The sequence below is a fragment of the Equus quagga genome, chromosome 6 (genome assembly GCF_021613505.1).
Source record: "Equus quagga isolate Etosha38 chromosome 6, UCLA_HA_Equagga_1.0, whole genome shotgun sequence".
Lineage (NCBI taxonomy): Eukaryota > Metazoa > Chordata > Mammalia > Perissodactyla > Equidae > Equus > Equus quagga.
The window spans coordinates 54,086,395-54,112,222 of record NC_060272.1 but is presented as its reverse complement, the minus strand read 5'-3'; the positions used below and the strand labels follow the sequence as shown (position 1 = coordinate 54,112,222).

The 25,828-nt window shown below is 36.9% G+C and overlaps 1 protein-coding gene across 2 annotated transcripts in view; it reads left to right on the top strand.

Annotated features, from left to right (window-relative positions):
* Positions 1-25,828, top strand: part of VWA8 (von Willebrand factor A domain containing 8) — a 357,132-nt gene that overhangs the window by 46,445 nt on the left and 284,859 nt on the right. Inside the window, exons 5-9 of one of the 2 annotated variants that reach the window (XM_046664107.1) lie at positions 11,387-11,554; positions 15,763-15,927; positions 16,294-16,343; positions 17,092-17,200; positions 19,183-19,287. In XM_046664107.1, coding sequence (XP_046520063.1) covers positions 11,387-11,554; positions 15,763-15,927; positions 16,294-16,343; positions 17,092-17,200; positions 19,183-19,287 — 597 coding nt within the window. Of the gene's footprint in view, positions 1-11,386; positions 11,555-15,762; positions 15,928-16,293; positions 16,344-17,091; positions 17,201-19,182; positions 19,288-19,452; positions 19,499-25,828 lie in introns of those variants that run through there. The other variant, XM_046664108.1, reaches the window with a different exon arrangement.

Sequence of the window (25,828 nt, the reverse complement as noted above, 5' to 3'; positions counted from 1 at the left end):
AGATGAGATTTTTATCTTGTCTAACTGCCTTTTACCTATTTTAGCAAATAGGGAAAAACATTTACTTGTAAACTTAATCCCTTTTGTGGATGCTGAAATGTAGTCACTGTTAAAACTACAAAGTTGTCTTTCAGGGGCTGGCTCCATGGCCAAGTGGTTAAGTTCGCGCGCTCCGCTGCAGCGGCCCAGGGTTCAGATCCTGGGCGTGGACATTGCACTGTTCGTCAGGCCACATTGAGATGGCATCCCACATCCCACAACTAGAAGGACATGCAACTAAGATATACAAGGTGTACAGCGGGGGTTTGGGGAGATAAAGCAGGAAAGAAACAAAAAAAAAGATTGGCAGCAGTTGTTAGCCCAGGTGCCAATCCTTAAAAAAAAAAAAAAAAAAAGGAAGATTGGCAACAGTTGTTAGCCTAGAGGCCAATCTTTAAAAAAAAGGAAAAAAAAAAAAACAAAAAAAAACTACAAAGTTGTCTTTCAGAAGTTCATTCATAAATTATTCGGAATTTTTGAAGCATCTCCTATGCAAACAAGGCTATAGAGAGTGACTGAATTCTGGTACTTGCACCAGACTCTGTGCAACCCTCTTGGAATTCTGATTGTCACTTGGACAGCTGGAGAAGGTCTCTCTGTGTTTACCCTGGCCTCTGTGTTAGAACTCAGGCTTTGGCTCCTTACAATGTTGTCATCTTTCTCAGGCCAACTCTTATTTACTCATAATGTTAAATGTCTGACAAATTTATATAAATCATTTAAAAAAATCAAGGGAGATAAAAATAACTTGTTTTTCAGTTTTATTGAGATGTTGAGATTGACATACAAAAACAACTTTTATTGAGGAGATGTCTGTTGTGCTAGGTGCTTTATATGATTGCATTTAATCCTCAAAACACCATTAGAAGGAGATGACCTCCCCATCTTATAGGTGAAGTAACTGAGTCTTAGACGACCATGGTCATACAACTGAGAAATAGCAGAGGTGGGATTTGAACTAGAATCTGTGCAATTCCAAAGTTTAGATTCTTACTACCGTATTATTCTGTTTCCCTGAAAAAGCGATGATGATGATGACGACAACAGCAACTGCAAGGACTGTAGTATTCATAATAATAGTAGGTAATAGTTTTTTTTAAAAAGCTTACTATGTGCCAGAGCTTATCTCATTTAATCTTCACCAGAATCTTTGAGATAAGTGCCCTAGTTAGCCTAGCTTTAGAAAGAAGTGGAGGGTCAGAGAGGTGAAGTGACTGACCTAAGTCACCCATAGCACATTAGTAGTTGAGCAACCAAAAATCAATGTGACCTTATTCTGATATACGTATGGTTTTTTTGGTGAGGAAGATGGGCCCTTAGCTAACATCTGTTGCCAATCTTCCTCTTTTTGCTTGAGGAAGAGTGTTCCTGAGCTATCATCTGTGCCAGTCTTCCTCTATTTTGTACGTGAGACACCCCTGTAGCGTGGCTTGATGAACTGTGTGTAGGTCTACACCTGGCATCTGAACCTGTGAACCCCAGACTGCTGAGCCGGGGCTTGCGCATTTAACCACTATGCCACCAGGCTGGCCCCTTGTTCTGATATTTTAAAATAACTTGAAATATAGTTTTTTTCATTTTTCTTTGACTCCCTCAGTGCTGTTACACTGTAGCCATTTTGAGTCATTTGAAGCTCTTTGGAATCTATTTTCATTAAATCGTGGCTACATTAATAATAATTTATATTTTAATACGTTCAACAGCTTTAAATTTTTTTCCCAGTACCATTTTGATTCTTCAGTTGTTACATTGTACCCTTTGAGGATATTCTCATTTAGTAAATGAGGACACAGACTTCCACATTAATTGTTTGCCTAAGGTCTTTTATCAAGTCAGAGGTAAATCTAGAACAAGAGCTTAGACAGTTTTTGATTTTAGGTCATGCAGCTGCTTTTATTTTGAAATCCTTCATGTCCACATGTTGGGTTGTTAAAGCTGTGATATGAGAGGGCTGGGCCAGAAGGATCTTGCTGCATTTTTAATGAAATTTCTGTTTGAGAAAATTAGGTCTCTGGAAGTTCTGTAGCTCGAAGGACAGGAAAGGATCCTTATGGTTAAAATAATTTCTACTTTGAGGAATGACCACAAGTATTCATTCCACATTAAGTATGTATGCACTACTCCTTTATTTATTTTAATATTTCATGAGAAAAATGATATGGTTATTTTATTTTAAAATTTCTTATAGAAAAATTTCAAAAAATAGGAAGCCTAACTCTCATGCTGAGAATTGAACTTGTTCTATTCTGTTCTTGAAGTGTGGTCATAGATAACTATTATCCTTCGTATAAAAATTCTTCCTCAACTTATATAACAGCATCTTTTAACTGAGTGGTTACATTTTTATTCCATAAACACTAAAAGCCTGCTGTGAGTCAGTTTTATACCAATATGATATAAAAGACAGGTTCTCATCCATTGAAGACCTAAGAATCCTGCTGGGGAGATGAAATTGGTATATGAGAGAACTAGGAAGACCTCAGTGTTGTGGTTTCACACTTAAGTGCTGAGCAAACAGAAGGCAAAGGGAGCATCAATGCAGGAAGGGTAAGATACTTGGACCTCTGTTGGGCACAAAACTTGTAATATTTTTTTTCTCTCCAGTATCTCCAATTAAATCTGAGATTTGTGTATGGTACTTTACATTGTTGTTTTATTAGGGTATTTAGTAGATTTGGCGTTTACTGTATTCAGTTGTTTATTTTCAACGTTCTTCTCTACAGATATGATCAGATTGCACAGATCAAGTTTGACAGTACTGACTAAAGTATTTTAATCATTTTATAGACTATTTTAAGGAGGAATCAGGAAGCAAGGTGATACCTGAAATAGTAACTTATATCTGAAAATTCCATGGTTCAGATTTTGTTACCAAAGTGCGTCTTCTTAAGGGTTTCTCCTTTTAGCCAGTATTCTTGCCTGTATTTAAAATTTTTAATTTGCACATCCTCTGGGTCTGTAATCATGTAACCAAAGGACAAATTGGGAGGAAAGTTAAAAATCTTGGGTGATCCTTTCCATGTCAGTTTTTTCCTTTGATTTTTTTTCTAAAAAATTATACCATTCTTATAAGTTTATAGTTCCCTGTTTATATTCTTGTCTTTGGATTCAATTGCACTGTAAAGCATCCATTTTCATTGCCGCTTAAATTGTGTGTAAAATAATTTAATATTGAATTAATAGGAAAAAAGCCTGGGAGGATTTTTTTTATATTCTTAATAAAGTTAAGTCACATAATCATGGATCTTGTTGCTAAATAGACTTCACAGATGGCATGATTCAGTCTCTAACCTCTGGCAGGTAAAATATCGTCACCTTGAGGACAACTGTCTACAGATATTGAAATACGGTGCCTGCTCCAATTAGTTTTTTTAGTAAAAATGCAGGAAGTGAATGAAGGCTCTCATTGGGTTGGTGGCAGTGAGAATGGAAAATGGTGGTGGATGCATGAGATATTTAGAGGTCACATTTGTATTTTTTTAAAAATCAGAAGTAATGAATCCTGAGTGGTAGGGAGAATCAATGAAACTTTAATTGAAATAGACATCCTGTAGAGGACCTGGTTTAGGGAAGAAGTCATGAGCTTGATTTGATTAAGCATGTTGAGATTGAGCATCCCTATGGAGATGTTAAAAAGATATTTGGAAATATGACTCTGGATTTTAGGAGAAAGGCTAAGGGCACATAGTATGTTCCTCAAGAATAATGAAGTAAAGGAAGTGAAAAAGTGTTATCTATTATTGTACTTAATGTAGCACATAACACAAAGAGTCTGCCATTTAATGAGTAATCAGTGAATGAATGAAGAGTTTGGGGAGTAGGTTAGATCTTTGCCAATGACATAAAAAATAAGAAAGGAGGAGGGAAAAAGGTCAGGAAAGAACCTTGGGAAATGCTGCTTTTTAGAGGACAGGAGGCAGAAGAAGGGCCAGGGAAAGCCAGGGGGAAAACCAGCTTCTAAATGTCCAAGATAGAAGATAAAGCACAGGGAGAATCAAAGGAAGAGGGCTGAAGAGAAGGAGAACATGAAGATCAAGAAAATGCCTGATTTTTGATGCTTTCAAGTGAGTAGTTTCAGTAGAATAAGGGTGAAAGAAGCTTATTAGAGGCAGTGCGTTTGTGGACTATTTTTCAAGAGGCTTCAGGATAAAGGAAGGGATAAAGATAGGATATTAAGCAGTATCAGGAGACTGTAGATTTTCTTAAAGTACAGACATGTTTTTAGAAGAGAAGGACTTTGAAAATGTATATAATAGATGGTATAGTTGATAGAAGAAGATTTTGGAGGAGGTGAGAGGAGACGCCACTAAGCTTGAAGTAGAAAGGGCTAGTCTTTGAGCGGTGGGAATGTGTGATACTTTGTAAAAGAGAGAAATCAGAGTAGAGTACAAAGATGAAGACACAGAGGCACTGTGTGATGGAAAAGAGGAAATTGTCATGGAATCTCAATTCAGATGACTTTAATCATTATATTAAAATACTGGGCAGGGTCATGTGAAAGAGTTGAAAGAGACTTTGGAAGCTTGGCTTGGCAATAACTTTTACAAGCGGTGAAGGAAATACTTGCTAAATAGCAGTGAGGATTCAGCTAACGTTGAACAATGTGAATTTGTCATGGCCTCTCCTCATGTCTTATCACAGATTAATATAGATTATTATAGAGCTAATGGGAGCAAATGTTCCACCTCTAGAACATTATCATTGTCCACCTCAACTCATCCCATGGGATTATGAATTAAGTACTTTTTATGATAAGGTTCTTAAAAGCAGAAGCATATTTACTTGGAGTTTAGTGGTCAGATAAGAAATGGTATAGTCTTCTTATTCTCTTTCCTTTGCTCCTTAGTCCTGGAGAGGTGGTGATAGCTTTTTCAGTAAATGACGTATTGTGGACCGTTTTACAGGTCAGTAAAGCTAGAGCTATATCACTATTTTTAATAGCTGTGTAATAGTCCATCATGTTGGTTTGCCACAATTTAGCTTGCCAATCCTCCAGAGATTGGCATTTGAGTTCACATTTTTTGGCAATTATAAAACAGTGCTTTTGGCCATATATGACAAAACCACAGCTAACATCATACTCATTGGTGAAAAGCCAAAAGCTATCCCTCTAAGAACAGGAACAAGACAAGGATGCCCACTTTCACCACTCTTATTCAACATAGTATTGGGAGTCCTAGCCAAAGCAATTAGGCAAGAAGAAGAAATAAAAGGGATCCAAATTGGAAAGGAAGGAGTAAAACTGCCACTATTTGTAGATGCTATGATTTTATATGTAGAAAACCCTAAAGAATCCACCAAAAAAACTATTAGAAATAATAAACGAATATAGTAAAGTTACAGGGTACAAAATCAGTTGCATTTCTATACACTAATAACGAAATAACAGAAAGAGAAATGAAGAATATGATCCTGTTTACAATTGCAACAAAAAGAATAAAATATCTAGGAATAAATTTAATCAAGGAGGTGAAAGACCTACACCAAAAACTGTAAAATATTGTTGACAGAAATTGAAGAAGACACAAAGAAATGGGAAAATAGTCCATGCTCATGAATTGAGAGAATTAGCATAGTTAAAATGTCCAAATTACTTAAAACAATCTACAGATTCAATGCAATTCCTATCAAAGTCCCAACAACATTTTTCACAGAAAGAACAAAGAATCCTAAAATTTATATGGAACAACAAAAGACCTCAGATAGCCAAAGGAATCCTGAGAAAAAAGAACAAAGCTGGAAATATCACATTCCCTGATTTCAAAATATACTACACAGCTATAGTTATCAAAACAGCATGGTACTGGCACAAAGACACACAGATCAATGGAATGGAATTGAGAACCCAGAAATAAACCCACACATCTATAGATAGCTAATTGTCAACAAAGGAGCCGAGAACATACAATGGAGAAAGGAATTTCTCTTCAATAAATGGTGTTGGGAAAATTGGAAGCCACATGCAAAAGATTGAAAGTAGATCATTATCTTACACTATACACAAAAATTAACTCAAAATGAATTAAAGACTTGAATGTAAGATGTGAAACCATAAAATTAGTATAAGGAAACCTAGGCAGTATGTTCTTTGACATTGGTCTTAGCAATATCTTTGAATATCATGTCTGTTCATGCAAGGGAAACAAAGGAAAAAATAAACAAGTGGGACTTCATCGAACTGAAAAGCTTCTACATGGCAAAGGAAACCATCAACAAAAGGAAAAGGTAGCCTACCAATTGAGAGAAGATATTTGCAAGTCATATATCTGATAAGGGGTTAATATCCAAAATATATAAAGAACTCATACAACTCAACAACAATAAAACAACCCAATTGAAACATGGGCAGAGGATCTGAACAGACATTTTTCCAAAGAAGATATACAGATGGCCAACAGGCACATGAAAAGGTGTTCAACACCACTAATTATTAGGGAAATGCAAATCAAAACCACAATCAGATATCACCTCACACCCATCAGAATGGCTATTATTAGAAAGCCAAGAAATAATGAGTGTTGGAGAGGATGTAGAGAAAAGGGAACCTTCATACATTGCTGGTGGGAATGTAAACTGATGCAGTCACTATGGAATACAGTATGGAGAGTCTTCAAAAAATTAAAAATAGAACTACCATATGATCCAGCTATTCTGCTTCTGAGTATTTATCCAAATAACACAAGAACACTAATTCAAAAAGATGCATGCACCCCTATGTTCATTGCAGCATTATTCACAATAGCCAAGACGTGGAAACAACCTAAGTGCCCGTCAACAGATGAATGGATGTACAAGATGTGTTATATATATATACAATGGAAAACTACTCAGCCATGGAAGAGATAAAATCTTGCTATTTCTGACAACATAGATGGATCTTGAGCATATTATGTGAAGCAAAATAAGTTAGACAGAGAAAGACCAATACCATATTGTTACCAGCAGGGAAGAGAAGTGGGGGGAGGGCGAAAGTGGTAAAAAGGCACATTTGTTCCGTGACTGATGGTAATTAGACTTTGGGTGGTGAATACGATGTAGTCTATTCAGAGGTCGAAATATAATGATTTACACCTGAAATTTATATAATGTTATAAACCAATGTTACCTCAATAAAAATTGAAAAAACAATGCTTTCATGACTGTCTATGCCTCATTGTACACTTGTCTGATTATTTTCTTAAGATAAATTCTTTGAAGTAGAATTGTTGGATTAATGAACATAGCCGTTTAAATATTTTATATACATCTTGCTAAATTATTTTTTATAAGATTGTCATTTTACACTCAGACCATGAATTGAGAATGTCTGTTTCCTCTTAAACTTACCAACACTGGGTATTATCATTCTTTTTTAATCTTTGCTAATTTAAAAGTCTAAAGATATCTTGTCTTACCTTATCAGTGAAATTGAATATATTCTATTATGGTGCTCATTTACATTTCATAGCAGTTACTTGCTAATAATCTGCAAAGTTCATTTTACATTAAAGATATTTATTTGGTCTCTGTTATATCTGTTGCAAATATTTCAAGTTTTCAGTTTGTCCTTTAATTTTTCTGTTTGCTATATGGAAAAATTTGAACATAATCTTATCTATCATTTCTTTGATGATGTCTGCCTTTGAATTATCAGAAAGATTTTCTCAACATAAAGATTGTTTAAAACACATATTTCCAATTACTAATTATATGGTTTTATTTTTACCATTAAATTTTTAAATTCATTTGGGTTTCTTATCCAAATTCTTAATTTCCACTAATTTGAACTGCCACTTTTCTCATATAATAAAATTTTTTAATGATTTTCATTAACTAGTTTTCTTATATAGAAAAAGTAATTCATGTGATCATAGCAAAAAAAAACTCCAAATGGTACACCAGGGCTTATATAAAAGAATCTCTCTGACTCTTTATTCCCATTTCCTAAAGTTTCAGGTTCACAAGTTAAATTTCTAGATATGCTATAGCATACCTTTTTATTCTGTTTTATTAATTTGCCTTTCTCTCTATCATCTTTCTTTCCATCTAATTTTTAAAGTTCCGCCTATTGCTTTCCTTTTATAGACTTTCCTGGCAATGTTTCTAATGGATTATTAAGGGAAAGTTAGACATTTAGAAGGCACTGTGAAACTGGATCCCTGCTTGATTGTTTCTTCTTTTTTTTTTTCTTTTTTTTTCAAGATTTTATTTTTTCCTTTTTATCCCCAAAGTCCCCCCGGTACATAGTTGTATATTCTTGGTTGTGGCTCCTTCTAGTTGTGGCATGTGGGATGCTGCCTCAGCGTGGCTTGATGAGCAGTGCCATGTCCACGCCCAGGATTTGAACCAGTGAAACACTGGGCTGCCTGCAGCGGAGCACACGAACTTAACCACTCGGCCACGGGGCCAGCCCGATGATTGTTTTTTCTTACATTAATATTTATTAGGAGAAAGAAAGAAAGAAAGGACTTTAGTGATTATTTTTTTGTAACTAAAATAAAAAAATGTAAGTAAAACAAAGAGAGAAGTTTAAACTAGAGCTTGTTGTATTTTTTTTAAAGATTTTACTTTTCCTTTTTCTCCCAAAGCCCCCCAGTACATAATTGTGTATTTTTAGTTGTGGGTCCTTCTAGTTGTGGCATGTGGGACACTGCCTCAGCGTGGCTTGATGAGCGGTGCCATGTCCGCACCCAGGATTTGAGCTGGCGAAACCCTGGGCCACCGAAGCGGAATGCACGAACTTAACCGCTCAGCCACAGCGCCAGCCCCTAGAGTTTGTTGTATTTTGAAAACAGTTCAACAAGAAGGAAGTGTCAGAGTTACTAATGACATTACATAGGAATCATAGTATAATTATGGGTTGTGTTGATTTTCAAAGACTAATGAAACTTTCTTGTTAACCTCTCTTTCCAGATAAATTCTGGCAAATGATGAGTTCATTGCTAGTCAGTTGCAGAGATTTCACTGATATGACAATGTACTACTACTATGATCTGTTTCTACTTATGATACTTTTGGCACCAAATGTGTGGGTTTTTCCACAGCAAACAATTCTCCAATTCTCTAGGTGTCCTGCAATTTAGTTCACTTCTGACACTAACTACCCAGAGTTAGTGCAGACCCCACAAGTTAGGGACTCAGTCTCACGAAACTATCCCCACTTCAGATGCCAATCACAAGTTTGAGCCACCCATACTTATGACCGACTGGCTATAAATCAGAAATTCCCACAACCCCCTCCTCTAGTTCAGTAATTTGCTAGCATGGACTTAGGGAAACACTTTACATAAATTAGCTGGTTTATTATAAATGGTATCATAAAGGGTATAAATGAACAGCCAAATGACGAGGTACATCCACTGAGGATAGGAAGGGCCCCAAGGACAGGAGCTTCTGTCCCTTTGGAACCTGGGGTATGCCACAGTTCCGGCACATGGATGTGTTCACCAACCTGAAAGCTCTTCAGACCCCATTGTTTGGGGTTTTTATGGTGATTCCATTATGTATTAAAATTTTAGCTCTGCTATTTCAAACTGTTTAACCTCTCTTCAGTTGTAAAATTGGGTAAAATATTGTATACTTTGGAGGACTGTCATAAGAATTAAATTAAATAACATAAATGGGAGAACCTGATACGTCAGTTATTAACCTCTAGGCCTTACCACTTTCCCACTCAGCAAATAGACCAAACTGTGTCCAACATCAAGTATCAACTTCTTTAGTTTTATTTCAATAATTATGCACTTTCTTTTCTGTATTCCTCTACTAGCTCCTCCTCATCATTTGAACATGCTCAGTCAACTCTGCATCATTAAAAAAATGACTGCCACCATGCTGTCCCCAGCCCAGTCTCCATTTCTAGTAGCAGGCCCCTTCCATCTCCCCTTCCCAGTTATTTTGTAGAATATTGCTCAGTTTGGGTTTGTCTGATAGTTCCTCATGCTTTGATATTGTGCCCTTCTCGGCATATTTTTAGAAGTTTAGTACATGGAATAGATATGTCTCATTACTGGTGATGTTAACTTTGTTACTTGATTAAGGTGATATCTCCTATGTTCCTTCACGCTAGTATTGTTTTTCCCTTTCTTATTTATGAATATCTTGTTGGGAGGTGTTTTGAGTCTATACAAATAATCTTGTTTCTCATGATAATTTTACCCACTGATTTTACCATCCATTGATGATTCTTGCTTGCGACAATTATTATGCTGTGTGCCAAATGGTGATTTTCTATTTCTATCATTCTTTAATAGTAAAGATTCTTAACTTGAAGGCCCTATCATATATATATACCTGTGTGCATTTTACTCTCGGGAAAAGCAGCATTTATCAGATTTTCAGGAAGTCTTTAGATGGTAAACTCTTTTTCCATCTATCACTACTTTCTCACTTTATAGTCACAGCACCTAGCTCCGTTAGAGTAGATGAAGAGAGACCTTTGTGTCTTTGGCTTCTGTTTCTGATCTCTCTCTCTAGCTTATTCCAAATTCCTCTGAAGAGATTCAATGCATAATAGACTAAAGTATACCTGAGGTGAATAAAAGCAGATCTACAGTGTTTGTTGTCATCCTGTGTTGTCCAGACTTTGTCTTCCCTGGCCCACAGTTGGGAAACCACTACATTTTGGTATATGTATTTCTAGTTTTATTTCAGAGAATGTGTATTTTTATCTCTGTGAAGTTTTTAAAAGTCAAATGCAGTATTTAGTCTGTCTGGTAACAAAGATTGATAAAAATCTCTAGCTCTTTTTTAATAATATTGCCACAGGTTGTGATAACTTAGTTTCTTTTTTATTATGAGCTGTGCTTTCTTGGAGTAAATGGATTCTTGTAAAAGAAAGCCTAATTGAGACATTAGCTGAAACATGAATTTTTATAAGAAGTAGGTTGTGTTTGGATTTTTAATGACCCAGAAACTATTTCAAACCATGGCTTTGACCTTACAGTCTCCATGCATTCTTATCTGACTCTCACAAGAAGCTTGTGGGATAAATAGGGCAGAGTAGTCTTCATTTCTGTTTTCTACTTAAGGAGTCTGTTTTCTTATTAATTATGTTCCCCATTCAAAAATAGCTCTTAGTTTTCTATTTCTTTGGGCATATATCTAAAAATGTTACAGCTGAAAGGAACTTAGAGATCATTTCTTCCAATCTCTTCGTTTTACAAATGGGGCAAAAGGCCTAAGGAGAGAAAAATCACTTGCCTAAGATCGCATAGGCAGATAAAGCAAAGCCAAGATCTGGAACCCAGCTTTCCTGATTCCAAGTCCCTGTAATAAGAACCAGAAGTTTGATTTGCATTACAAGTTATATTAGGCCATACTCTGCTATGTTCGATATTCTCATATTGCTTTTGTTTCTTGGAAATAGTGTGCAGTTCGTGCAGCCACAGAAGGCAGAACTCTCGTTTTGGAAGGCTTGGAAAAGGCGGAGAGGAATGTTCTGCCTGTTTTGAACAACTTACTGGAAAATAGGGAAATGCAGCTTGAAGATGGACGCTTCCTAATGTCTGCCGAGCGTTACGACAAACTTCTCCAAGTAAGAAAAGAAAAATTCGGCTGCTGTGTCTTAGCTATTGAGCTGTGAGTAGTGTGCCATTTTTTGTATGAGACATGATTCTATCAGAATGGGGACAGATGTTCAGGTGACCCATTTCTGGCAGATTGCTGAAGTCAAGTCATGTGTTTGCAGTTTTGCAAGGCTCTTCTGTTTGCAGATCATATTAGAAGACCTCTCAGATTTTCTCTTTTTTTGCCAGTCTAATAATTATCTTCCTTTTTTTCTCTTTTTAATTCTTTTTCCCTTGCTCCCTCCTTTCCTATCTTCCTTTTTCTGTCTCTCAACAACTATTTACTAAAAGCCTAGTGGCTTCTAGATAGGCCTAGGAATACAAAGCTGAATAAAGTCCAGTTCTTGGCTTTTAGGAAACTCAAAGTCCAGTGGATATTGACAGAAATGAATAAGATATTTAAAAGATGCCCTAATGGTCCAAGCTACCAGCATCTGATGCATGAGTTGTTGTAAGAGCCTCCTAACTGGACTCTCTGCTTCCCCTCTGGCTGCCTCATAGCAGTCAGTGATCGCTTTAAATCATGTGACAGATCAGGTCATTCCTCTGTTCTAACCCTCTAACGACTCCTTGTTCTTCTCAGAATAAAATCCAGAGTCCTTGCAGTGGAATACAGGGTCTTGTATGATTTGGGCCCTTACTGCCTGTTTGGCCTTATCTCCTTCTATCCTTCTTTTATATTCTACTTCACCTACTAGTATTCTCTTTATTATACCTTAAACATGCTGGATAGACATTCTCCTAACTTAGAGGTGTGTTGCACAGGTACTTTGCTGTTCTGCAATGGTTTTCTCCCACATATCTGCTTGGGTCACTTCTGTGCCGCCTTCAAGTCTTTGCTCAAATGTTATATTATCAATGAAGCCTGCCCTCACCCTCCTACTTAAAATTGCAATGTGCCCTCTGCCTCCATACTCCCTTACCCTGCTCTGTTTTTTTCCATAGTCTTCTAACATCCTACATGATTTACTTAGTTAATATGTTTTTAGTTCATTCTCTGCCTCCCTTTACTAGATTATAACTTTCACTAGGGCAGGGATTTTTGTCACTGATGTCATCTCAAGCTCTTAGAGCAATGCCTGGCACTTGGTAGTGCTCAGTAACCATTCGTTGAATGAATGAATAAGTGCAATAAAATCTTTAAATGCTGTGATACAAGTGAAAGAGGGCAAAAACCTGGGAATGTGGGGCTCTTCAAAAGCTTTGGAGAAGGGGGTCATGTAATAATGTCACAAAAGGACAACAAGACAGCCCTTGTTCCTTCAGCTCTGGCTGTACCAGACTGGAGCTCTCCTGCTAACCAAGTCTCCAGGGACAAATGGCTCTGCCCCTGCCTTCTTTCACACCTGTTCTGTAGAGTTGCATATATGCTAATCTTACTATCCCAAGTTGGTTACACATTGCTCAAGAGCAGGATCTGTGTCTTATGCTGCTTCTTGATCCTGCTACCAGGGGACTAATACAAGTCCAGAACACACTAGGTACTAAATAATAGATGCCCAGAGGTCTGATTGAACTGATGCTCCATGGCTAGCAGAACTAGAAGCATCTCTTTCTGATTTCCTCTGTGTGAGTCTTTTTTGTCAGGTATCTGTCTTGCAGCCCTTTTAGCACTCTGTTTCTTTACTGTTTATGAGAGCTTGTAGTTGGTGTTTTCATGCAGTGTAGTGGTTTACTTTTGGATCTATCTAAAGATGGCATCATAGTAATATAATTCGAAGGGGAAAATTGAGGATTTAATCAGTAATAAAAGTTAAATTTGTTCGTTCATATTGTTATAGTTAATTTACTGAAATGACAGCCATTTTTATTTATTTTTTAAAACTTATTTTCAACTTTATATTTTATAAATAATATAAATATAAATATAATAATAATAATTTATGTTTATTTTAACCATAGGTAGATATTATGCAAAACATTTTCTCTTTAGATACTTTCTAATGACAAAATAACTCTTATTTGCCCCTCTATAGTTATTCGCCATTTTTAGTAAATGATTTGGAAAAGAATACTCAGAATATAAAATCATTTTTCTAAGTATAGGAGTTACTTCACAACAAAAATTTTGAAATATTCTTTATTCATGTAGTAGAATTCTGTGCAAAATTATTAAACATACTACTTCGGATAGGAATTCAGAGTATAGGTTCAAAAGGGTTTTAGTATACAGAGAGTGCTTATTATTATTAAGTGAGAAGAATGTACTACATTTTTTTTTCCCAATGTAAATATCAGTATACATACCTAATTTTTATTGGTAAATGTGATTTCTGTATTCGTGGATTCTGTCTCATGCGAACTTCACAGAATATAGGCAAAATCCCTTCACAGAACAGTACCACCTCAAGACAATGTCTGTGATCAAAGGATCCAACACCATAATTGAAATCCCACTTATTTCTAGCTGGATTCAATATAGTAAAGTTGAGTATCTCAAAATATTAGTGATTTTTTTAGAGATGATTATAGTAGAATTTTATTATGGAAACAGATACAATCAGTTTGTATAAACTTTTTTTATATTCTGATTTTCATTTTTGGATAAGTGAAAAAAAAATATTCGGCTCTTTGAAGATTGTACTCTTGGTTTCTCAGACAGGGCTAGATCCAAACTCTTGTTTTCTAGTGCATGTGACATAGTATCAGTGTTAGTCCTATTAATTACAGAGGATCATTATTTTGGTTATGCTTGACATAATTGTTCATTATGTTTTAAAATTGTTTTGTACAGTCACTCAACAGACATTTGTCCTATTATGTGCTAGAGGTAATAAATGCTTTGAAGAGCTTGGATCCACCATGAGACCATCACGTCCAGAAGTCAGCACACAAATATATAACGATAGAAGCTTGCGTAGGACACAGTGGAGGGGTACAGAAGTGGTTCGAATGGAGGAAGGGGATTAGAAAGGGGCCCATTTTGATGATGATGTGTGTGCTGAGCTTTGAATGATACTTGTGTTTATGCTGTGCTGAGTGGAAAGGATGTTCCAGGCAAGTGGAACAGTGCTGGTGAAGCAGCTTGATGTGTCTGGAGAGCCACATTTGTGAGATGGGGCTGGAGCACAGGTCAGGGAAGGCAGGCCGAGGGGATGTTGTGCAGTGATTGCTGAGACTGGAAGAATCAGACGTGAATCCAGGCAGGAAAGGCCGTGAGTGTCATGCTAAGAGTTTCCATACTGTCATATGGGCCACGCCCGCTGAAGATCTGCTGAAAGCTGAGGACTTGTCTCTTAGAATGTGCACATGCACGTTCGTATAAACTTTGTAAGCTCCATGGATCCTACAGCTGAGGGCAGTGAAGAGCCACTGAAAGATCAGGCAGAGAACGAAGGAGTGGCATTTAACAGGTGCCTGCTATGGACCAGTTGCTTTTACATACATTATCACATTTAGTTTTTCTAACAGCCATAATAATGTTGGTGATCTTCCCACTTTATAGATAAGAAAGCTGAGGCTCAGAGGGTCTAATAACATGCTCTTGGTCACTTAGCTAGAGTTTGCACCAAGCACTAGAGCCAGCATTTATAACTCTAAAACCTGTGCTGTTTCCAGTCTCTCACCTCCACTATGTACTAGCTGCAGGACTGTGGGCCAGTTATGTAACTCCTTTGAACATCAGTTTGTTCACCCATAAAAAGGAATTAAATGTCTGTTTGGATTCTGGTGAAAGTTAAATAAGAAAAATTCATGGGAAGTGCTTACCATGCAGGAAGTTTTCAATACGTGTTGGTTATTACTATTAATATGCCTTGGTAGAAATATACCCATAAACACAGTTATCTATTTAAGGTCCATGGGCAGTGTGCTCTGCTGGTGGTCTGCCTGTCTAGGACTAGCTTTTTATATCCTCTGTCTGGACCAGTATATTTTCCTTACCCTCCTTACTCTGTTCCTCTCTGTTACTGACTAGGACTTAGAGATCTGACCCACATCTCCTTTGTTCCTGGATGCATTAGCTGCTTCTCCTTTCAACACCAGTTTTCATATTGTGAACCCTCCCTGGCATCCTGATCCTGCTTTCAGTCTGCTGCCTTCCTTGACAGTTTGGCTTTGAGAGTGTTCTCAAATACAGCTTACTCAGCAGTGAGGGCCTGAATTCCTTAGACTGGCAGCTCTTGCACTTGTAGTCTGTATCATTTATGATGTAATTTTTGATCTCTTGCTCTTTTAGGATCATACCAAAACAGAGTTGGATGCTTGGAAGATTGTTCGAGTTAGTGAAAATTTCCGAGTGATTGCCTTGGGCTTGCCAGTGCCTCGGTACTCAGGGAATCCATTAGACCCCCCTCTCCGTTCTCGATTTCAAGCCAGGGATATTTATTATCTACCCTTCAAGGTAAGTATGAACAAGGATAATTTATTTTTTAAACAGTTTTTTTATTTATAATAAATTCAATTACTATAAAAATGTTACTCTGTTCGTAGATGTCCCCCTCAGTAGTTAAAGGAACAAATAAAAGGATGTAGGATGAAGAAAATCTCTGGAAACAGGGAAGAAAAATTATTGTGGCATTATTCTTCTGACAGATTAGAAAAAGGCTAACTTTTCTTTTAGAAAATGACATGTATCAAGATATGATTTTTTTGCTATTCATTACTTAGTGTCTGCTTAATTAAAAGTTGAATTGTGTCTATAAAACATTTGCATTTAATCTGTTACATTCCTTATTAATTGATTTGGTATGTTTCTGTGTTATTTTAGGACCAACTTAAACTGTTATATTCGGTTGGAGCCAATATTTCTGCTGAGAAGTAAGTATTTGAGCTGTGTATACATATATATTTTTATATAAATATCTGGACACTTTAACATTGAGTTTGTTTTGCCCATTCATTGATTGATTGATTCATTCATCCAATAACTGTTCTTTGAAGAATTTTGCAGTAACTGCGGTAACTGCTGCTGATAAAGTTAATGAGACATAATCTCTGATGGCAAGAAACTTAAGATCTAGTAGAGCTTAAAGATATGTGAATACTTTAGTTTAACATAGTGTAGTAAGGGCTCTAATTTCAAGGTATTGAGGCTGTTGTATTTGAGACTTTACAAGGGTTTCAAAAAGGCACTGGCAGCTGATATGGGTCCTAAAGAATGAGTAGGCTTTTTCTAGTTAGAGAATGGAATTAAGGAATTCTAAGCAATTTTTATTAGAGAATGGGATATAAGAGTGTATGCCTCATTCTTGAGGCTGTAAAAAGCTCCTGGTGGCTAGAGTTAAGTTTGGATTGAGAAGGGTGGGAGGTGAGGCTGGCAAGGTGGATTTGGACCATGTGAAAAACCTCACATATTGTGACAGGTTTAAGAAATACGTCTGTGTCTCTAATCAGCTTCTGAGTTTTCAGTGGAATATTATAATATGGAGCTGTTGTTCCTTAAGAATTTAGTAGTAGATGTCATCTTTTTAGATTAATTAAATTGGCCCAGCTCTTTTATATTTAACAGATTTATACATTAAAACTATTAGAATAAAATGTAATGTCACGTATTTTTTCCCCCTAGAGTTTCTCAGCTCTTGTCCTTTGCCACCACACTCTGTTCCCAAGAATCTTCTACTCTTGGCCTTCCAGATTTTCCTTTAGATAGTTTACCAGCTGCAGTTCAAATCCTGGTATGTATAAAATAAATTAATGGCTAGTATACCCAAATGTGGTGAAGAAAATCTAAGAGTTAATCCTTGGGGATTAATCACTTCAGTTTGCTTTGTCGTATTCTTTTATAAATAGTGAAAGATCTGACATTAATTTGTTGTTTAGTACAGTAAACTATGCAGAGACCAGTGACATGTTCTGAGCCCTTAAAGAGCTCACAGCCTTGGAGGGGAGAAGGTAGACGTGCAGCTCAGGTAGAAGTTCCACAGAGGGAAGGAGCACTTCAGCCTGATCTTGCAGAGGTACACTGCAGTGTAAGTTGTGCCTCAGACTTGCCTCAACCTGAGATAGGGGAGCTGGGGTTTTCACACTCTAGCACCATCAGTCATTGGTTAGTGGTCATCCCAGGGGAGACAAATTCCCAGGCACTAGCTACTCTTCCAGCCTGTGAGCAAAGCTGGCTCCAGGAGCTCAAGGGCAGTTTTTTTAAAAAGACCTGCAGCAGCTGGCTCTTGGAAGGGAAAGCTGAAGGGCACAGAGAGGATAAACACAGATCTGAGGGGATTTCTGCTACAGTTTCACAAAGGTCATGACCGTAGTGTCTGGAGTGGTGGAAAGGCCTCCAGGCAGAGGGAACGGCACGTACAAAGGTCTTGATTCACAAAAGGGCCTGGTATCTTTGGAAAATGATAGTAAGTAGTATCCCTAGAGCAAGCATGGATGGTGAAGGGAAGTTAGAACCTTACTGTGCCACCTCACTTATTGTGAAGTGTTTTGCATGGTGAGTGAAATTGTCTGGGTTTTATGAAGTGAAAGAAATGGCCCATCAGACTTTATTAGGTAGGTGAGGTGTGTAGTAAGCAGATACATGTTGGAGGAAGATCCCTCTCTTGGCAGCGAGGAGGTCTGGGGAGAGTGTGGTTGCGCAGGGAGCAAATAGGAAACTGTCCTAACAGTCAGTGAGAGACCTGGCTAAGGAGAGCATAATTCAAGGTGGTGGGGATACCGCCTGGGCAAGAGACTTCCTTTTAAACTTTTGTTGCTACTTATTTTGTGTTTCCTGAGAGTCAGTGAATTAGGTTTCCCAAGTATTGTTTATGCTTCTATCCTAGAAGAACTCTTATCCTATTTATCACGTCTTCTACTTTTCAGTCTTTTTGTTTTGCTCAGAACTTTTTACTTTGATAATTCTCAAATCTAAAAAAAAGTTAAAAATAGTAAAATAAACATCTATAATCCTTTCAACTAGAATCATCAATTTTTAACATATTGCTGCATTTGTTTGCTCTTTTTGTTTCTGAACCATTTGAAAGCAAATTGCTGTCCATAATCTTAAATACTTCAGTATGCAACTTCTAGGAATTAGAACATTCTTCTATATAACCAGAAGACCATTATTATACCCCTCAGCATATTAATAGTAATTCTATGATAGCATCTAATAGACAGTCCATACTGAAATTTTCCTAATCGTCCCTGTTATTAGACTTTTAAAAGAATTGGGAAAGCAGCTTGATTTGGGGGGAAGATTTTAGGATAATAAACACTTTCTAACTTTGTAGTTATAACTGTGAAGCTGGGTGAATGTGGATAAGATTAACTCAAGATTAGGAATAACGGTGAAGAAGGTACTTTGGGATGAGTAGGGTAGGGAAATGTGTTCAGATATGTAGTTTCAGACACGCTGAATGGGCATATAGTCACATCTCATGGGAAGTTGACAGTTCAAGTCTAAAGCTCAAGAAAGAGGTCAGGACTAGAGACAGAGACATGGGAGCCACAACGCATAGGCAGTAGCTGAAAAATAGAGGAGGGTGAGCTTACCAAGGGAAAGGATGTGGAACAGGAAGAGGAGAGGAAATAATTAATATTTGTTTTTGTAGACTTCTGGGAAATATGAGAAACCTGTAAGGAAATTTCAATGTCATATATATATTTCAGATAAATTCTCTGTGATTATTTTAGATGTTCCTCATTCCTATATATTTTTGCTCCTAAATAGGATTCCTTTCCTATGATGTCAATCAAGCATGCAGTCCAGTGGCTTTACCCATACACTATTTTACTAGGACATGAAGGGAAGATGGCTGTGGAAGGTGTTTTAAAAGTAAGTATCTGCTTTACTTTCTTTTTGTTCTTTTCCTTTCCCGTTTTCTCTTCCCTTCCCTTTTGCCCATCTCTCCCTTCCCCCTCTTTCCTACTTTTTTCTCTCCCTCTTTCTTTCTTTCCCTTGCTTTCCCTTGCCTTTCCTTCTCTTCTTTTCCAGGGATGGAGGCATTGGCATGTCAGTGATGGAGAGGCAAGCACAAAGATGGCTGGTGAGGTTTGAAGATTGCCTACATTGTGCAAATAAGTAAATTAATTAAACAAATGAGTGAATATATTGAGGATAACCATAGCTCTGTTTCTCACTGTTGGAGAAGGAATTTATAAATGTAGAAAGCAGGGAGGAAAAAAAGAACCCAGCAGTGTTAGATTGGAATTGCAGAAATCAGTATAAACTCATGTTTTTTCAATATATATAAACAGATAGATATAGTAATAAATGTAGATAGCATGTGTGCGTATGTGTATACTTACATGTGTTTTCTAGCTCTGTCCCCTGAGAGGGCCTAAAAACTATAACACTCCAGTGATCATACCAGGTGCTGAGACATTGGTTTCTAAATACCACACTTCCCTAAAAGGAATCAGGACTCCTTGGATGTAGGGCTGAATCAAGGCTTAGCACAGCAAAAGTATATGATAAGCCTGGGCTATCTTCTTGTGCCAAAAAGTAGGGAAGTGTTCAACAAATTATGTTGACATGTCAAAGTGACAGAGGAGCCAGCTCGAAGTGGCTCTCACTGGCCGAAATCTGAGACAGTTTTGGCATCAAGATAAATAATGATAGTAACTGATTATAACCCATTGAATAAAATAGGAATCTATAAATCCATATTGATATAAACAAACAAACAAATGCATAGTGGAGAAGAAAAGGATCTTCCTTAGTGTAGAATGCCTACTAATAAATGCAGAAGGAATTATATAAATAGAAAAATCACCATTTGGCAACCATCAGAGAACAGTGAAATGATTTAGGCAGAAGTCACCAAAGGATATTAAAACTGGTGGGTGGAAGTTCTAAGAGAAATAGGATATTGATGTAATTTAGGAATATCTCCCCCCTAAAACACTCAATTGACTACAAAACAGGAAAATGAGATTTTTACGGTGAACACCAACTTGATCAGGTGAGACAAGTCGACATCGTCTGCCTCCTGAGTGTTGTGCTGAGAGGAGCTCAGTATCATTTCAGGAGTATTTCAGATAGGAATTGATGGTGTGAGTTTGGCCATGAGAAAGTATTGTATAGACCTAGGTTGAGGGCAATCTTACAGAATAAAAGGCCTGTATTCTTTAGAACTGTCCAGGCCATGAAAGTCAGAAAAGCTGAGGAACTGTTTCACTGTTGAAACTGTTGAAAGAGACTGAAGAGCTATGACAGCCAAGGCAGATAGGAAAAAGTGACATTGTTGGCACAGTTGGTTAAACTTGAATAGGGTCTGTGGATTGAATAGTAGTGTTCTATTAAATTGTTCTCCTGATTTGGAAGCTTATGTGTTGATTACATTGGCCAGAGTTCTTGTTTTCAGGAAACATGAACTGGAATGTTCAGGGGTGATGCGGTGGCATATCTGTAGCTTGCTTTTAAATGGTTCACAAAAAGACCAATGATTGGATGTGTGTGTATGTTAACCACTGAGAAATCTGAGTGAAGGCAAAACAGAAGTTCCTTGTACAGCTGTGTCCTGCAACTTTCCTAAAAGTTTGAAATTATTTCAAGATAAAAAAAAATTTTAAGTGACTATCCACTATAATTCATTTCAAAATTAAAAAAATTTTAAAACAAATATCTAATAAACATGGAGTTAAAAATCTATCTGCCTATAACTTAAATTATTAACTTGAAAAGCAAGCATTTTATATAAAACTATGGAAACTGCTGTAGAGCCTGTCATGTAAACTAATGAAGTTCTTGTTTTTGTCATAAGTGATTTATAATACATGGAGCATGGTTTTCTTTTAAAATATGTGTGGCATAATTTCCTCATCTTATAACTATATATTTAAAAGTGTTGACCTTTGGCAGAGACTTATTGACTTACCCAAATTAATTCCTGTTTATGAAAGACAGTTTTTGGTTTTTGTTTACAGTTTGGCTCAAAGTACAGATTTCTAAGGAGTGGGTGGAATGCAAGCACTAAGCTGTTGTGGCTGTATGTATAGGTCCTTCATTTTCTGGAGGCCAGGATTGGACAGCCTTAAGCATGTGGAATGGTATTGGTTTCTCCCTTATCCTAAAATCTACAGAGGGTCTTTGGGAGTTTAGAAGTACTCTCTCTGCAGCTGATCATGGTGAGAAGAGCTCAGAAGAGTGGAACAGTAGATTCTAGTTACTTTAGTGGGATTTTTTTTTTCTCACATATCAGCTAGTCCAAGAAATAATATTTTCTATGATTGATGATGTAAATAATAACAGTAATAAAATGAAACTAATAAAAAACTCTTCCTCATAGATGCTGAGAAGCGTAATTAGGGACAGAATCTAAGAACATAAAGAAGCAAGGGGAAAATAAACGTCAGTATAGAGGCAAAGGGAAGTAGAAAGAGACAGCAGAGAATAGAAGCAGAGCTGAGAACAGTGAAATAGCAGCCACTGGTGAAAGAGAAGAAAGAGGTCTGCTATGTGTGTGAGAGGGGGGCTGGAGAGGGTGGGAGAGAGAGGAAGAGAGGAGAGAGGGAGGAGGAGGCGGTGCAAGGATATTAAGGGGACAATGAAGAGCCATTTGGAAATGGGGAAATTAATTCTCAGGCTTGAGGTGTCAGGAAATGACCATTTTCTGACTATATAGTTCACTTTAAGTTTTATTCCAGGCACTGAAAAAAAAGAGAACTAGAACTCGTATTTGATTTAATCAACATCTAAGCTAAGTTGGCATTGGTCATTGAAGTAGAGCACCGAGTGCTTAAGAAAAAAGGCTGTGATTCCCAATGAGCTCCCTTGATGCCCATCAGCACAAAGCCTAGTGCCTTGGGAACAAGGGTAAATAGTCAGGGAGGAAGAAAATATCACGGGAAGTTGTGATAAAATGAAGCAAAGTAAAGTTTTTTGTGACATAATTGAGAGAAGATATTCACTGTCTAGATAAGTCAGTTATGAGCAAAGGTCTTTATTTTTACAAAGAAACCACTTTGATGTGTTTCTGGTCTCTAATTTCAAAACTGGTCGTACAAATTAGATAAAATTATAGAATACCTTTAAAGAGTTAAGTTTTCTAAAGAAAGTAGCCAGTGTTGCTGCATTTTGTTTGGCCTTTATTTTGACCTTCATAATGAAAGGAACATAGAAAAAGACTGAAGGTCCATATTATGAATAGAAATTATTTCAAATTTGATTGTAGAGTTTAAAAAAAAGGAAAAGGGAATGAAATTACTTAGAAGAAAAGGGGATTATCTTTTATTGCCTTGTGTAAAGAGCTAGTTAAGGAACAGTACTTCTCCTTTTTCCCACTCCTCAGAGGGGAGTGGGAGATGCTTAAATTCGTTCATCTGAACCTAATGAAGAACTTTCTTTTTATAAGATCATTACATGCTGATGCATACAACCAGATTACAGTATTAAATCTCTCTCCTTAAAAATAGAATAGTTTACTGATTGATATAATTCTGTGTGATCTGTTTTGGGGCAGTCTGTGTGGCCTGTTTGTTATTCTAAATTTGTCTATCTTTTCAAGCTGATGTTCATAGATGAGCAAAATTTTATATAGCCTCAAATAATTTTAAATTAAGAGAGGTGAAAAATTAAGGAAATATTGTTGAATTTGGAAAAAAATGTTGAATTAAAGAATAGAAATATCTATTATAATAGCACACCCAAAAGAAACATATAGATGTTTACAATAACTTTTCCTTGATAAATAATAATTGTTTTCTGACCTAGATTGTCATAGAAATTGATAGATAGTTGCATTTGAATTATCCATTTGGATTTTACTGTAATCACTTAATTAGACTATTTTTCAGGAAAAATAATTACTCACAGAAAATACCATCAACTAAAATTCAGAATACCTTTCTTTTTTCTAAACAAGCTATAAAAATGGCTGGAATGTCTTTCATTCCCCAGATGGTGCTCATCATATGATATTCATATTCTAAAAACATGTTTCTGTAGTCATAAAATCACTTCTAGCTTTTAGTTAAGGATGTCTTAAAGAGAATACTCTCTTTCTGAATTTGCTATACTTTGAGAATGGCATGCTTTGTTATGGTAGAGTAACAAGTACATCCAGGCTTCCAGTACCATGTCTTGGCTCTCGGTCCTTCTAGGTCATAACAATAGTTAAATTAGTAAGTTCCATTGGTGATTTAGAAAGGATATGCTGCCACTTATCCACTGATAATATAATATGAACTATAGTCTTTACTGAGAAGCTTGGAAGGATCTTGCACTTAGTGCTTTCATTTTAGTTCAACAGACTTTGAGCACTCATTATTTGGCAAGTGATGATATGTGTACACAAATCTGGGGATACAGAAATGGATATGATCTGATCTCTGCTCTCGAGGAACTTATGGTTTACTTGGAGCATCAAACATGCAAATAAGTAGCTATTTTAATGTAATGATTTTATAGTAGTATAGCATAATAATGAAAAACTCTGGTCAAAGTAATAAAGACCTGAATTAGGCCAGTGAAATAGCGTTGGGATGGATATGAGAAATGTTTCAGAGGCGAGATGATAGACTTTACTAACCGATAAAATACAAGTGCTTTGGGGGGCTGTGAGAGAAAGTGAGGAATCCAGAATGTCTATGAATCCTAGCTTGGACAACTGAGTAGATAGACTTGCCATTAACTAAGATGGGAAAGTAGAGAAAAGGAGCATATTTAGGGTGGTGGCTAAATAGTTCAGTCCGGGGGGTCTTTTTGAATTTGAGGTTCCCAAGCGGTTTTAACTAGCAGACTTGAAAATATAGATCTGGATCTGGAGCTATTTTGATATTAAAGATAAGTACTTGGAAGTCATTAATGTATGGGTATTAGTTGAATTCATGACGATGGATGGAAGAACCCAAGAGGAGCGTAAATAGAACAAATACTGCCTGAGGACTGAACCCTGGAAGCACCAACATTTAAGGATTGGGCAGTGGGCAAAGAACTTTCAAATTAGGCAGAGGAAGAGCAGTCAGAGAGATAGAAGTAGAACAGCAGAGAGTATTCTCATGGGGCATTGAGAGAGACTGTGTTAAGATGAAAAGAATGGCAAGTTTCAAATGTTGCAGAGATGTCTTGTTGAATGAAGACTTTTAGATTATTTACTCAAAAAAGATTATTCATTTCATCTATTTTTCCATCCAGTCAATTAGCCAGGCACTGTTGTGTGTAGATGTAGCAGTGAGCAAAATGGACAAAAGTCTCTGCTTTCAGGGAACTTCGTTTTTAGTGAAGGGCAATGATCAATCAATCAATCAATCAAGTGCAGTAAGTAAATAAGTAAAGTATATAGATGTCAATTGAGGATGCCCTCACTGAGAAGATGACATTTGAATAAAGACCTGAAAAAGGAAGAGTGAATGCTGTGGGAAGAAAGCATTTGAGACAGAGGGAATAACCAGTGTAAAAGCCCTGAGGCAGGAGCACGCCTGGGGTATCCTAGGAACAGCAAAGGGCAGTGTGATGGGGCAGAGCGAGTGAAGGAGAGGAGAGGAGGAGATGAGGTCAGAAGGTAAAGGAGGTCAGCTCATATAGGGTGTTATAGGCCATTGAATAGACTTCTGCTTTCAGTCTGGATGAGATAGATTGTTGTTAGAAGGGTTTGCATGGAGAAATGTCTTATTGACTGAGTGTTTTAACAGGCTCTCTCTGGTTGCTGAGTAGTGAGTAGACTGGGGAGTAAAGGTGAAAGCAGGGGAAAACCAGTTAGTAGGTTGTTGTAGTAATCTACTTGAGAGGTTGTGGTGGTTTTGACCAGCTGTAAGCTTGGTAAGAAGTGGTTTCATTTGGTTGAAATTTTGAAGGTAGTCAATATGGTCTATTGAAGGATTGGAAGTAGAGTTGAGACAGAGAGTCAAGGATGATTTCAAGCTTTTTGGACTGAGTACCTGGAATGATGAAGTTGGAGATAGAGAATATGGGGGGAAGATCAAGACTTGAGTGTTGCACATGTTTAGTGTAAAATGCCTATTAGCTATCCAAATGGAAATGTCAAGGGTACAGTTGCATATACAAGTCAGGAGTTTAGGAGAAAAGTCTGAACCGGAGAGAGAAAGTTGGGAGTCATGAATATATAGATAGTTTGTAGTCTGAAACTGGATGAGATTATTTAAAAAGTGAACATAGAAAATATAAAAGATCCACTCCTGAAGTATCCTAATGTGTACTGGTCAGGGAGCTGAAGATGAACCTGCAAAAGAAACTGAGAAGGAGGGAACAATAAAATAGGAGGAAAATTAATTTGGCAAATAGGATATTATTGGTGGACTTACCTGGAGCAGTGCTAGCAGAGTGGTGGTGGGAATGTAGGCCAAAAATTAGTGGGCTAAATAGTAAATCGGAGATGAGGGAGCTGAAACAGTGATTATATACTACTTGTAAAATA